The 13,188-nt window shown below is 43.2% G+C and overlaps 3 protein-coding genes across 3 annotated transcripts; 2 read left to right on the top strand and 1 right to left on the bottom strand.

The window, feature by feature from the left end:
* The first annotated feature begins 167 nt into the window (after positions 1 to 167).
* On the top strand, positions 168 to 2,049 carry LOC115784930 (uncharacterized). The gene is made up of 3 exons (XM_030736335.1): positions 168 to 666; positions 992 to 1,223; positions 1,307 to 2,049. Exons 1-3 carry the CDS (start codon positions 319 to 321, stop codon positions 2,017 to 2,019), a joined length of 1,293 nt encoding a protein of 430 aa, XP_030592195.1. The 5' UTR covers positions 168 to 318; the 3' UTR covers positions 2,020 to 2,049.
* A 1,422-nt stretch (positions 2,050 to 3,471) lies between these two features.
* Positions 3,472 to 5,705, bottom strand: LOC115784931 (uncharacterized). The gene is made up of 2 exons (XM_030736336.1): positions 5,260 to 5,705; positions 3,472 to 4,376 (listed from the first exon to the last, which is right to left on the bottom strand). The coding sequence occupies exons 1-2, from the start codon at positions 5,351 to 5,353 to the stop codon at positions 3,772 to 3,774; spliced, it is 699 nt and encodes a 232-aa protein (XP_030592196.1). The 5' UTR covers positions 5,354 to 5,705; the 3' UTR covers positions 3,472 to 3,771.
* Positions 5,445 to 12,912, top strand: armc5 (armadillo repeat containing 5). The gene is made up of 7 exons (XM_030736334.1): positions 5,445 to 6,662; positions 6,743 to 6,773; positions 6,892 to 7,002; positions 7,425 to 8,313; positions 8,409 to 9,184; positions 9,559 to 9,691; positions 11,246 to 12,912. The coding sequence occupies exons 1-7, from the start codon at positions 6,273 to 6,275 to the stop codon at positions 12,630 to 12,632; spliced, it is 3,717 nt and encodes a 1,238-aa protein (XP_030592194.1). The 5' UTR covers positions 5,445 to 6,272; the 3' UTR covers positions 12,633 to 12,912.
* The last annotated feature ends 276 nt before the right edge of the window (positions 12,913 to 13,188 follow it).

Here is a 13,188-nt window from a genome sequence, read left to right on the forward strand (position 1 = left end):
ACACACTCCGCTGTTATGGAGGAGGAAACTTTTAATAAGGGCCAAAACAATTTTTAAAAAATTAATGACTACATATAAAAACTGTTGTGCGCTCACTGTCCCTCAACGTCTCACTGTATTCTACTTGAGTCTGCCAAAGTTCCGACTGTATCTGAAGGCAGCAAACATTAGCTAGCTAGCCAGCCGGCCGGCTATATTAGCATCGTGCTAACAACACACGGGTTTGCGACTCCTTGAAAGGACTAGTGACCTCTGTTGGGCTAATATTACCTGAAAACATCTTGTTAATCTGTCGACGGTTAAAAAAAAAAAAAAAAAATGGACGCCTGTGAATGTGTTTTATCGGCGGGCAGGGCCGTGTTGGACATGGTAGAGCGGGAGTGGCAGCCTCTGTCTGCGGGCGAGCTGGAGCACAGGCTGGACCAGGCGGTGGAGGAGATCCTGGAGGCACAGCTCCTGGCAAAACTAGAAAAGCAGCCTCCTCCTCCTCCGACTACTACTACTACTACTACTACTATTTACGTACAGTTACTGCAGAATCAGGTGGGGCCCCAAGTTTTACACACAGCAACAGCATCCAGTCCACCTGAGCAGGAGGAAGAGAGGGAAGAGGAGGCTGTAGAGTCCCAGGAGTGGGTTGATACCGTGGACAGTCCAGCAATTAAGGTAATTACCTGGCTTTAGTTTTCCTGTAGTCCTCTAAGAAATATTTTACAGTTATAAATTAGTATTAAAAAAAGATTAACTATTTTAAACCAGTTGTTTGCATTGCACGTGCTGCACCTCATATATTTGTCATTGCTGCTTATTCTGGTGATGATGATTCACCTCATCTCATCAATAAGAGGTGGAAAATACTATTTTTTAAATTTACGAGATTTGACTGACATCCAAATAGAAACGCATCAGATCCTCAGGAGCTGGAAAAAGAGAAAATGGGTAAATTTCTGTTAAATAATTTTGTATTTTGTGTATCTCTGTATTTTACCAGTACATCTCAGACCTGCTTCATAGCTCAAAATCCAGGACACGAATGGCTGGACGGGCTCGCTTATCCATGTCCCACACTGTCCTCCTGTCTCTCACGTTGCTGTCCGAGCGAGTCAGCTACCGCACTGTGTCTCGCCGCTTCCAGCTGGAGAAAGGAAACATCCACAGGATCTTCTTTTCTTTCTGCCAGTGCATGAACATGCTGGAGGAGAGGCACATCACATGGCCAGTGGGTGCGTTAATTAGTTGGATCATTAATGAGTGCAGAAAAGAGCATTGATGGTAATGGGGGTGGTATTTTTCTCTCTGTTCTCAGGCAAAGAGGCTGTAGAGGCACTTTTCCCTTTGTCCAGTCTACTAGGAAAAGAGGAAGGAGGACAAGATGTTCCTCAGGTCCTGGGAGTGTTGGGACACACCCGGATCCTTATCCGCCTGCCTATAGGGAAACATGATGTAGAGAGCACAGTACCGGAGGTGAAGAGAATGAAGATGGAGGCCCATCCTGACTCTTGGTTAAACCTTGAGCTTGTGTGTGACATTAGAGGCCGGTTCCTACACTGCAGAATCAGTAAAGGATCAGATGTGGACAGAGGAAGGGCTCTGAGAGACAAACTTAAACAGCACCCTGAGCTCATGCCTCCTGGCTCCTGCCTTGTAGCCAGACCTGGTTACCCACTCACTGATCAGATTTTAACCCCGTACACAGGAAGTCTTGGACCAAGAGAGGAGCTCTTTAACAAGACACTGGAGGAGCATTTTCAGATCCTAGATCAGGCTGTTGCCAATCTTAGAGCCAGGTTTCAAAGGCTCAGGTATCTGGATATTGGAAACTATGACCGAGCCAGAGCTGTTGTGCTGACCGCCTGTGTGTTGCATAATGTGTTTCTGGAGCTAGGACAGGTGGTTCAAGGAGAGAAGGAGGAATCCATAACTCAAGAGGGAGAAGTAGAGGTGGATGATGAGGGTGTACGCAGACGTGACTCCATTACAGATTTTCTGTTTAAAAACTTTAATCCTGGAAATCCATGAACATTTCAATTTGTTAATAAACTTATTCACTTGTGCTCATGATCCTGGCTTTTTGAATGTTTTCAGCCTTGCTAAGTTTGGAGAATGTAACAATGGTCCAATCCTGGGCATTTAGTATTTTATTAAGGGCTGGGTCTAGCTGAAAAAACTGAGGTATAGTGCATGCCCGGCTTTTTCCTCTTTTTTGACATAAATGAGACCACAGTTGATAAGATAAACATCACGTTGCATTCAAAGTATAGCCCATTAAGCCCATTAACCCAGCTCTTCATTACCCACTGGGTGATGTGAAGGTGGACATGTATATTTTTTTTTATCCACTGGTCTATGCATTGAAAACAATGTTACAAAGGGAAGCCCAAAAGTACAAACCTAACAGGCATGGAGGGAGCAGCCAGTCTTAATGTGACAAGATAAATAAATTTTCATTAATTCAGATTATTGCAACTTTATGTTACGCAGAACTAATTCATCACAAACTTATTTTATTTTCATTCATAATCATTTTGCTGGTTCCATAGTGCAGTGCTAACACATTTACCTAGCACACAAAAGATCTGTGCTTCAAGGTTGGGGAGGAGACAGAAAACCCGGAGGGAAGGTTATCAGGAGCAGCATTCAGTGTAAGAATCTCCCAAATATGTGGATCCATCTGCTGTGGTGATAACTTTGTGAATAAGGGGAGCAGCTGAAAGAAGCTTTCTCTTAATCATCTTGCCAAAAAGAAGTTAATTTATTATAACAATTCTTTTTCATGTTCAAATCAGGCAGCTGGGGCCTCAAATACCTTGGCCATGAAGACCTAAAAAAAAAAAAGAGCCCTAAAATTTAAAGTTCAGAAACCACAACAGTACGAAACATGTTGTCATGAAGGCATCTTCACATTATAATGACAAAATGCTGTCACACTTCTTTCATCATTTAGAGCCCTTGCAGTCTCTCACACTCATCATCTACCAGGTGCTTCAGTCTTAGGATTTTCCTCTACATATCACCTCTAGCTTGAGTGAGTTGTTATATTAGAATAATTTTATCATATGTGTTCCAATAAGAAGATGCACAGGGTTGACTGAGTATTTTATGTACTGTTCTCTGTGATAAAAAGGTAATAGATAACCAAGACCTTATTGCTATGAGGTGACTTTGCTACTGTGCAGTGGTTAGCACCGTTGCACTGCATTGTTACCACTACTACTAATTGCTATTCTCATAAAACTGAAGTTTTCAGCATAAAAAATATGAAAGAGACAGCAGAGTTATAAAAAAAGAGTATCATATTAATACATTAACATTTATACCAGTGTTTATATTAATACCATTACTGATATCTGTATTGTATTTGACTGCATTTAGCCTGTTCTTGGTTGCTTTAGTTTATTCACATACAGTTGTTTGATAAAACAGGTGGGGGTGGATGGCTCATTGGTGTGTGCCAGTTTCTTGCTTTCCAACTTCATCCAACTTTTTTATTTTGGTATAAAAATAAAAGATTCTTACATCATTTGGAGCGCCAAAAGAAAAAGAAGACAGGTTGAAAGAGAAATGTAATCTGCCTGCTGTGTTAAAAGTGAGTCCGTGTCCTCATACCATATGTCTCCTGTTATTTGGAGATACAAATTCTGTCTTTCTGCTACACCTGCTAATCCAATCTACTCTATAAACTGTAACAGTAAAAAAAGTGACAGCATAACTAATCTAAAAACATCAGACACTGAAAACAAACTGTTCTCTACATGCAGTATCTTGGAAGGCTTAATGTCCATCCTTTGGTGTCTGTGCGCTGTTCTTCTGAGCGAGGCTGGAGATGGCTTGGGCCAGGTTATTGATGGCCTCTATTTTCCGCTCTTCCAGTGCTTTCTGCTGCGCCCACATGTTCATCTTTCTCTCCTGTAGCTCCATGTACAGCTGCAGGACATCCTGTGGAGGCCTGGAGGGGCAGGGAGCAGCTGTCACAGGAGGTGTAGGGAGGATAGGGGTAAACCTCTTGCTGGCTATGGCTCTGCCCACTCTGGTTCCACTGAGCTTGGCCCTGCGCTGGGCTTCGATCTCCTCCCTGCTCTTACCCAGGACATCGTGCATGGACTTGAAGAACTCCCAGTGGATGCTGGCCACTCCCAGCCTCTTGGCCCTCTCTGTGTTTTTTCTGTATGTGGCCAGCATGTTTCTCCACTTGAGATCACATTCGTACGCCTTCACAGTGACATCTGTGACCTCTGATTCCCTCAGTTTGGCATTGACCTTCTCTGCCACCATTTCCCAGAGTTTCTTTTTTTTGCACACTGGCTGGTCAAAGGCCTGATCCATTTCAAGCCGGGTATTGACAAGATGCCATGTAGCCTGCACCGTCCAGATAAATTCTAGGAATGGAAAAACAAAGGCAGATCATCAGATATATGTTTAATATTGCTTTTTTGTTTTGTTTGATTTGACGCAGCCTGTATAGATGAACACCTAAATTAATTTACCACATAATGTCTTATAAATGACCTTGTATATTGTCCTGTGAAGTCAAAGTGTTTGACTTCACAGGATAATCTCTGCATCATCTGAGTGGATGACACCTTATCAGGCTAAGTACCGGGGGGTGGGGGGGGTGGGCGGGAGATGGCCCCACTTGAGATATGATTGGTCCCCACTATTGGACAGGCCATTGGACTAGAGTACAGTTATTCTGAAAACGCCTAACACCACTGGATGAGTACAAGTATAATTCAGTATTTCGGTGTTATGGTACTTTCCACTACTTCGCTACATTTTGGATGTATATACTGTTCTTTAATATCAATTATTCTAAAGCTTTAGTTACTTATTATTTTATTGATTTTAAGATATTAATCTGCTAACATATTTTACTGTATTATATGTAACAAATCCAACCATTAAAATATCCAGCTGCAACATTGCACATCAAATAATGCATATGATTCTGTGTTAAGCATTACATTAAGTATCTTTATTGTAGGTACTTTAAGTATGTTTGTACGATTACTTAGGTAAGTGACTTCCTTCAGTGAAAGGGTGTAAATGCTGATTTTGCCACTTTGCAAAGCAGCTATTCAATACAAACTTTGTGCAGAGCTTCTTTTAATGTAATACATCTTTATATCAGGTCACGGGGCTGCACACGAGACTGAAAACCATGCCACATGTTTGTTGTTGTTCTTGTCATACTTGTCCCCCTCCCTTCTATCCCATCCCATACAAGAAAAAATCCTGGAAACGCCCCTGCTGAGCACTAACCTGTTTTTGTTTTATCCGAATCCACACTGGACACGACCGTTTCCTTTCCTTCTACTTCAGGGTTTTGTATCACAATTGTCTCGATTACCTCCATCTTGTTAAAAACACAACCATTACAGTTAAAGTTGTTTTTATTTACAAGCGGTGTGTCTATCGCGGAATTTAACAACCTCCAAGAGGCACCGATGCGCTCTTTCGCGTCGAAAAAAACGATGACTATAACAACGTCGCTCGGCAGCTTGGAAATTGTAGTTTGTAATGTTTGATTCGACCGGTCTTTTTTGGGATTCTGGACAACCGTATGAACTACAATCCCTAAACCCTTTGACTCGTTTAATGTAAGCTGCGATTTATCGCTATCACGGGTGATGTGGTTTTTCACAAGGAGGACCTGCACGAGCGGGAGCTGAGCGGTAACAAATTCGAACTACACATCCCAGAGTATTTGTAACCGACCCACCTCTTCACTCCCTGCTCCCTCCCTCGGTCGACCCTGTTTTGTTGTTTGGCTAAAGATGGCGTTAGCGGCTAACCCACTCGATTGCAGTTTGTTTCCCAAAAATTATTCGGCCACTGGTAACAAAACATTGATAAAATAGAGATTTAATTTGCCATTTGGTGTACAAAAAATATATTACACTGAGAAAATACACGTCCACTTGGTCGATTAACTTCTGCTTGGCCTTCTTACGATGTAGGCCTGTTTTAAAGGGAGCGGACCGAAGCCATTGGAACTCCATCTCCCGTCGGGGAGTGCGGTGTCAGGTGGTACCACTTTTCTTTTTCATGCTGGTATCTGTAGTTCTTACCACACCAGACTCTTAATTTTTGTGGAAACTTTAGATACAACTAATTAACTCAGGAGTTGATATTTAAGCGGAAAGGACATGTTATTTAATTTCTCAGTGTTTTACTGGAAGCGTCCAGTGATGCCGCACGGTGTCTATAATATTTGTTTAAGCTGAAAAGAAAATTCCAATAAGTACACCTGTTGCCTCGCGGTCAGAGCGACCATGGCTGCATCACCTGCGGATGGTGACAGAAAAAACTCGAGAGCGCCCTCCAGGGAAGGACACCCGTCACCAGAGTCTTCTTTGACCTGGTGCTTGGCTCACATCTCCATACCTGGATCGGGGTCTGAACGCCAGGGACAGGGCCAGACAGGTTCAGGCTACGGCAGAGAAACCGACAAGAGGTTCAAAGTCTCTCAGTGGCGAGCCCTTGTAGCTATCCGGACGCAACACATCAAGGGTGGCAAGGCTGGCATTGCCAGATTCAGGAGTCAGGGTGGTCTCCGGCCCCTGTTGGACCTGATTAAACACCCAGAGTGCTCGAGGAAAACTCTGGATCTGGCACTCAGCATCCTGGCCAACTGCTGCACTGAGCTGGAGACACGAATAGAGGTGAGATAAAGAATAATAAAGGAGTCTATTTATTAAAGCCACTCACATTTAAAATGTCTTCCACTTTCCTACCATTTCAGGTTCGTAAGCTTGATGGAATAAATATTGTTGGTAAGTGGTGATTTAACTTTAAGCTAGCACAGTATACTTTTATATACAGATATACTTTTAGAAATTGCTGTAATCTTTATCAAATTTTATGTACAAAAAAAAAAATTTCCTCTTTCAGTGGACATCCTGAAGAAACATGTGGCAGTGGAGACAGTCCTGAACCGAGCAGCCCGGGCTTTAGGGAACCTGGCCATGGATCCAGAGAGCTCTGCGCTCATCCACTCTGCCGGTAGGTCTGACATACTACGGTGTGTCACAGCACCATTTGTAGCTCAGCATTTAAAATGCATTTTAATGCTTCCTGATAGGCTTTTGTAGTAAAAGCAAGTCTATAAAAAAGTGTTTTAAGAAGTGAGTTAAAGGAAGTTTCTGATTCTTTGAGCCTCATCTCTCCAAAGCAAAAGAACAGTCATCTTTAGATTTAGGTTGCTAAATCTAAAGATGACACAAAGGCCGCCTCCTGTCGTGAAGGTTTTCTTTAGTGTCATTTTGCTGTGTTTTGTTTTCTTGTTTGTGTGCACTGTGGAGCTTGTATTAAAAGTTCTAAGCGATTGGCTCCATTAATGTGAATGTTTGCGGAAAGTGTTATTTGACCTGTGTATCTGCCTCATTTGTCATCTGATCGTTAATCTTTTTCTCATTTTCATTCAGGTGGTGTTCCTCTTCTCCTCCTCTGCGTTTCTGTTTCATCTGCACCGTCCTCCCCCACAGCTGCTCCACCGAAAGATGCCAGTCCCAAACTTGAGTGCGCGCAGTCTGCTGCTCGAGCCCTTCTCTACCTCTCTGATACACCCTCTAACCGCCTTTCATTGCTCACTCAAGGGACCTTATCTACCCTCGCCCCTCTTATTGCACCAGAGTATCCCCAGGAGTTGAGGCGGGCAGCTCTCAGGACCCTCCATGAGCTGACCCGGGGCTGTGGTGTTGAATGTGCCAGGGAGGTGTCTCGTTCTGGGGTCCTTGCTCAGCTTGGTGTCATGGCATTGGGGGAGTCTGGTAAACCTTTTGAAGATTTAGCATTGAAAACATTAGCCAACTTGTGCTCCCAAGGCTGCCTACGCCCTCTTGTGGGGTCACTGGGGGTCATCCAGAAGTTCACTGAGGAGGTTAAAAGGGACCCAATGAAGTCAGCAGTCTTCCTCAAGGCTCTGTGCTTGTGCTGCAAAGAGGCAGTGAACCGGGCCAAGGTGAAAGAGAGCGGTGGACTGGAGGTGCTGATTGGCTTTTTGTCTGCTCATCAGAATCATCCACTTTCCCGGCTAACTATTCTGGCCTGTGTAGACTTTGTTTTTGATGAATCTGCCATGGAGCTGCTGCAGGAATTGGGGCTGGTTCCTCTTCTTGTTGCACGACTAGTTGAGCTCACTAGAGGAGAGGAGCTGTCGGCCGAGAAGATGGACGTGAGCCTCTCCTCCAACACGTCCCCCATTGAGCTCCTGCCTTCCTCCTGTTTTGATTCCTTCGATTTTCCCCCTCCTGAGGGGCACAAGAAGGAAGAGACTGGTAGGGAGCAGGGTTCATCCAGCTTTTTAAGTCTCAGGTATGGAAAAGGAAATGCTTTTTAAACTCAGTTTTCCCAGTGTACAATTTTTTTTCTGTTCTATGTTGTTTATGTGCATCTTCATTGCTCTCCAGGTCCTGGTTGGTGTCTGAGGGCTTGATATCTTCTGAGGGGGACCTTCTGGATTCCTCTAGTGTTGATGGAGACTGGGCAAGTCTTCAAATTCCACCATCTTCATCCCCTCAAGCCTCTTCCCCAAACCTGTATTCCAGTTCTTGTCTTAAAATCTCTTCTTCACCCAACCCCACTGTTTCTTCTGCTTCTAAAAAAGCACCTCAGCCTTCGCCAGTGTCCTCTACGTCTTCATCGAAAGTCACTGATCTGCTTCGTTCCAGTACACTCACACTACAAACCCAGCCTAGTTCCTCCACTGTCTCCTCTCCCACTAAAACAAGCCAAACACCTGTCTCTCCATCAAAGTTTTCGTCACCGCTGAGACGGAGGCCACGGGCTCAGTCAGCAACGTCTTTGACTAAGGTCACGCTTGAGACCCCTCCATCTGTGCCCCGCCCATCAGCTTTCCATCACCCTTACCACCCTGAACCCTGGACGCCCGAATCTCCCATCCTGCTGTTACTGTCACGTTTCTCCCACTCCACTGATCCAAGTGCTGCTCTGGTCAGCTCAGGCATCATGTCTGGCTTGCTCTACTACCTTACCCAGCACCAGGACCCCAGCAGCAGGTGCTTCCGTATGCTTTGCCGACTGAGCTGCAACCCGAACTGTTTGCAGGCGCTGGTCCGAACGGGTTCTGTAGCGCTCATTCGCCACCATCTCTGCCAGAGAGAAGAAGAATTTGAGAGAGGGGAGAGGCAGACGGACAGAGTGAAAGCTAAAGTTAAACAGCTTGGTGAGATGAAGACTTATCTTAAAATAAATGGAATCATATACACGTTTTAAATAATGTACACTTAAGTAATTAAATATGATTTGAGAGTATAGGTGCAGCATTAGTCCTTTCCCCAAATTTAAAATCTGCTTATTTTACTGTATTGGAATCATTTATACATAAAGGAAGGGTACTGTGGTTAATAAAAAGCGAGTGCAACCCATAACAGGTAACCTTGAACTTTACATTGACATGGAGAAATCAACTAGCATTTGTCACTTCTTGTGGTCAGAATTTGTCTCAGGAACTATCTGTTGTTTTATCAAATATAATATTGGATCCTTTTCTTTGTCATATAAGAGTAAAGAGTTTGTAATTCTGTGCTAACTTTGCAGGTGTGGCCCTTCTGAATAACCTGCGTGTCCAATGTGAGTCTGGATTTGGTTCTGGGGTTCTTGCACATGTGATGCTGTCAGGCTCCGACTCAGATAAGATGAACTGTGCACTCTCTCTGCCATTAATCAGCAGGTGAGTAAGGGGTGTATACTGTATCTGACAAATGTACTTATATATGTACATTTATAAGTCATGGCACTTGATATAAAAATATGAAATGTCATGACAGTAGTCTCTGATTAACTTTAAAGTAGAACTAATATAGTAATTTCACGCTTCTTCTTTTTTCTTCTTCATTTCTACTTTCTTCTACTTTGTTCTATTAGAGTAGTTTTGCATGCTTCACACTTCAAAATAATCCTTATTTATCTGATTCCGGGCCTCGCTGCTGTCCCTTCAATTCATCTTCTGTCTGAAATGAGCTGTTTTAAATCTTCTACCTTTAAACCAGATTTTTTTCAGACTGGCTGCTCCTCCTGAACAGAAGGCTTGAAGAGCAGGCGGGTGGGGCTTCTGTCCTCTTGGTCAGCTGTGTGACCATATTAGGGGCAGCCAGATATTCTAATACCATACCGAGATGGCAATAAAAAATAGCCCGAAAATAAACTTTTAAAGCATACTGAAATGTAGGGCTGCAACTATCGATTATTTTAGTAATCGATAGCTATTAATGTGAGTGTTCTATTGATAATTCCATCAATTAATCGTGTAATTGGATAAGAAATTCTTTTGTGGTATTGACAGTTCATCTGCATATTTTAAATTCCGTACTGTTGTGTGAAACAAACAGTGGTGGATGGAGCAGCTACAAAGTTCTCTTTCCTTACACTTGTTGATCAGGTGGTTGATGAAGGGCTCCTCCAGCTGTTTCCCAGTAAAGTTTTATTTTTTTGCTAGTGGCGCCTGCTAGCAAACCGTTCCGGATCAGCTGAAATTCTCAGCCCACCCAACACAACACACAGACACACGAGGAGGCGATAATCCACTCTGTTAAAGGGTCGTTTTTCCAAATGAAAGAACTTCAATGCTGCTAATGTGGGTGAAACGCTCGCAGTTACACTGTGACACCTGAGCGCTGCAGAGTTTAAATGAAGCAACAAATTTGTGTCGAGGATTTTTTATAATCGAATTATTTGAGTTACGCGAGAAATCGTTGCAGCCTTTGTTGTGGCCATTTATGCTGGATTTTGGTAAATCTTATGTTCTATCAATCCATTAATTTATAGTTAAGTTAATTCTGTATTTGGATTTGTTATGATTGCTTTGGTTTAGTTCAGTTTAGACCCTCCCATTAATTAAGGGATTAAGAACACACCGGGAGGCGTGGTGGGGGAGGTCTTTTGTTTGTCAAATGTCCGGTGAGTCGACGGAAGGTTTTCTAAAATGATTTTTTGACCACTTTTGAACTTGTGAGATCAGATTGTTAACTTTTGTTTACATCTAAATTTTAATTGTTTTTCCCCTTTTGTTTGTTTTGTTTATATTTTGCTGGAAATAAACAACATATATTTGGAGTTTAGAAGGCTGTGACAGCCCTACTGAAATGTGATGTTTATTCTGAGCATCCACAATTTTAATAGTGTGTATAGATGAGAGAATAAGGAAATGCAGAATAGATTCACTTTAATGAACACTACATATAGGTGTGATCCAATTTTTTTTTACCTTTACCTTTTTCTCCAACAGCAACAAGTCACTGCTGAAGAAGCTTCTTCTGGACAGTGGTGGGCTGCTCTTGGCCCTGCAGCCCCTCAGCTGTGATGACGATGATGATGCGGATGAAGACCACCCCACTGAATGTGAAAGACTGCTTTCTGACTTGTTAAATTCACCACATTCAGGTCTGACCTCTCAGCTCCACTCATTGTACTTCTCTCTCCTGATTGGATGCCTGTCTGCTCTCACAGGTACCATTAAAACTGAGTTTGACAAAAAACATACAATTCCAGTTTTAACACAGCCAGTCAGCAACTTTGGCAGAGTTTCTCCCCCTCCCTCTAAAAAACCTCGGCTAGCAGACATCTGCCCTTACAGCGTCTCTAACTTCGATTTGCTCTTACTGCTGGATGACGGGACCCGGGTCCCAGCCTGCAGGGAGGCTGTAGCCGGGGTTGAGGGCACAGGTGGCATCAGGTCTGAGTATTTCAGGGCTTTGTTGAGAGGTGGGTTTGGAGAAGCTCAGGGCAATTCAAAAGAAACTGTCCACATTAAAGATGTCAGCAGCGGTATGTTACTACCAGTGCTACATTATCTGTGTGGATGTCGCTTTACTAAGGGTGGAGAAGCAATGAGGTCAAAGGAGGAAGGAAAGAGGAGAGGGCAGTGTCAGATTTTGGACAAATTGGTCCTGGATGGACTGAGTCTCTATGAAAAGGAGACAGAAGAGCACTCAGCAGAAAACTTGGATTTCCAGAAAACTCCGTTAGGTGAGATGATGATTGGAGCTTGCAGATTTTTGGTGAGTGAGCTACAGAGAGACTTAGAGGACCTGTGTGTGTCATTTCTCCTGTCCTGCTCTGCAAAAGTTGCTCATCAGACTTCTACAGAGGCTAATGCTGAAAAGGATTCATCCAAAATGGACCACGAATGCCCCGAGTCTGCTGAGGAAACTCTGGCCAATCGAACATCAGAGCTAGAGCTGACAGGATTTGAGTTGCAAACTGAAAAAACAAAGAAACAAAACAGTACCCCGCAACAGACAGACAGTAAGAAGACAGTGGACAAATCAGTCAGTCCAGAAGAGATGACATTAAGACCAAAGAGCTTGATTAAAGGTTCAGCAAAGCTTCTGAAATCAGCAGCTCAAGGCTCTCGCTCCTCCTCAGATAGATTTGCTGAAGGTGGTGTTCTGGCTACTCTACTGCCCCAGGTGTACTGGTTTTCCCAGTGTTACAGCTATCCAGCACTGGGCCGGGTTTGCCTGTCCTTGCTGCTGGGCTGTCAGGACTGTCCTCGGCCCTTCTTGTCCTCCTCCATTGCCGGGGATTGCCTTCGCAGAGTTGCCCGAGAAGCTCACTGTACAGAGACTCTGAAACAGGACCTGCTAAGTCTGGTCTCAGTAGCTTTGAGCTGAGCAAGGAAGGAAATACTGATTGATTACATAAATTCAAGGGGCTCAGTGGGACTTTAAGCCTCTAGAGTTTCCAGTGTCATGTTTTTAGCAAGCACCTGGATAGTGCCATTCACAGCAGCATGGTTATCTGAAAAACATGCTGCTCCAGCACTTAGTAGAAGGACCTGCTGATTTATGTTGATTTATTTGGATTATTTTGAAGAATAAATTTATGTTTAGCTTGGATGTAAATGTAGCACGTCCCAGCATGATGTACATCTGCTATAATTTACTGGTACGATACTCTTTTTTTTTTTTTTTTTTTTTTTTTTTTTTTTTTTGTTTTTTTTTTTTTTTTTGGGAAACATTACAGCAAATATCTATTGTGCATTTGATAAATGTCATGTAGCTAGAATTATGAGAGTTGGTCTGAGAGCCAGTTGTTTATTTTGTACATGGAAATGAAATGGAATAGCAGATAAACAGTGTATACATTTCAAATGGCTCATATAAATTTATGCCAATGAATATATTGGAGCAGCATCACCTTGCTTTCAGTTTCTTCTTGTGGGAGTGT

Source organism: Archocentrus centrarchus, chromosome 8 (assembly GCF_007364275.1).
Source record: "Archocentrus centrarchus isolate MPI-CPG fArcCen1 chromosome 8, fArcCen1, whole genome shotgun sequence".
Lineage (NCBI taxonomy): Eukaryota > Metazoa > Chordata > Actinopteri > Cichliformes > Cichlidae > Archocentrus > Archocentrus centrarchus.

Bases quoted from the DNA above. Each gene is read 5' to 3' on its own strand.
- LOC115784930 (XM_030736335.1), top strand. From the start codon at position 319: ATGGACGCCTGTGAATGTGTTTTATCGGCGGGCAGGGCCGTGTTGGAC. The intron at 667-991 runs GTAATTACCTGG...GTATTTTACCAG, and splicing joins TGGACAGTCCAGCAATTAAG to TACATCTCAGACCTGCTTCA. The intron at 1,224-1,306 runs GTGCGTTAATTA...CTCTGTTCTCAG, and splicing joins GCACATCACATGGCCAGTGG to GCAAAGAGGCTGTAGAGGCA.
- LOC115784931 (XM_030736336.1), bottom strand. From the start codon at position 5,353: ATGGAGGTAATCGAGACAATTGTGATACAAAACCCTGAAGTAGAAGGA. The intron at 4,377-5,259 runs GTTAGTGCTCAG...TTCCATTCCTAG, and splicing joins TTCGGATAAAACAAAAACAG to AATTTATCTGGACGGTGCAG.
- armc5 (XM_030736334.1), top strand. From the start codon at position 6,273: ATGGCTGCATCACCTGCGGATGGTGACAGAAAAAACTCGAGAGCGCCC. The intron at 6,663-6,742 runs GTGAGATAAAGA...CTACCATTTCAG, and splicing joins AGCTGGAGACACGAATAGAG to GTTCGTAAGCTTGATGGAAT. The intron at 7,003-7,424 runs GTAGGTCTGACA...ATTTTCATTCAG, and splicing joins TGCGCTCATCCACTCTGCCG to GTGGTGTTCCTCTTCTCCTC.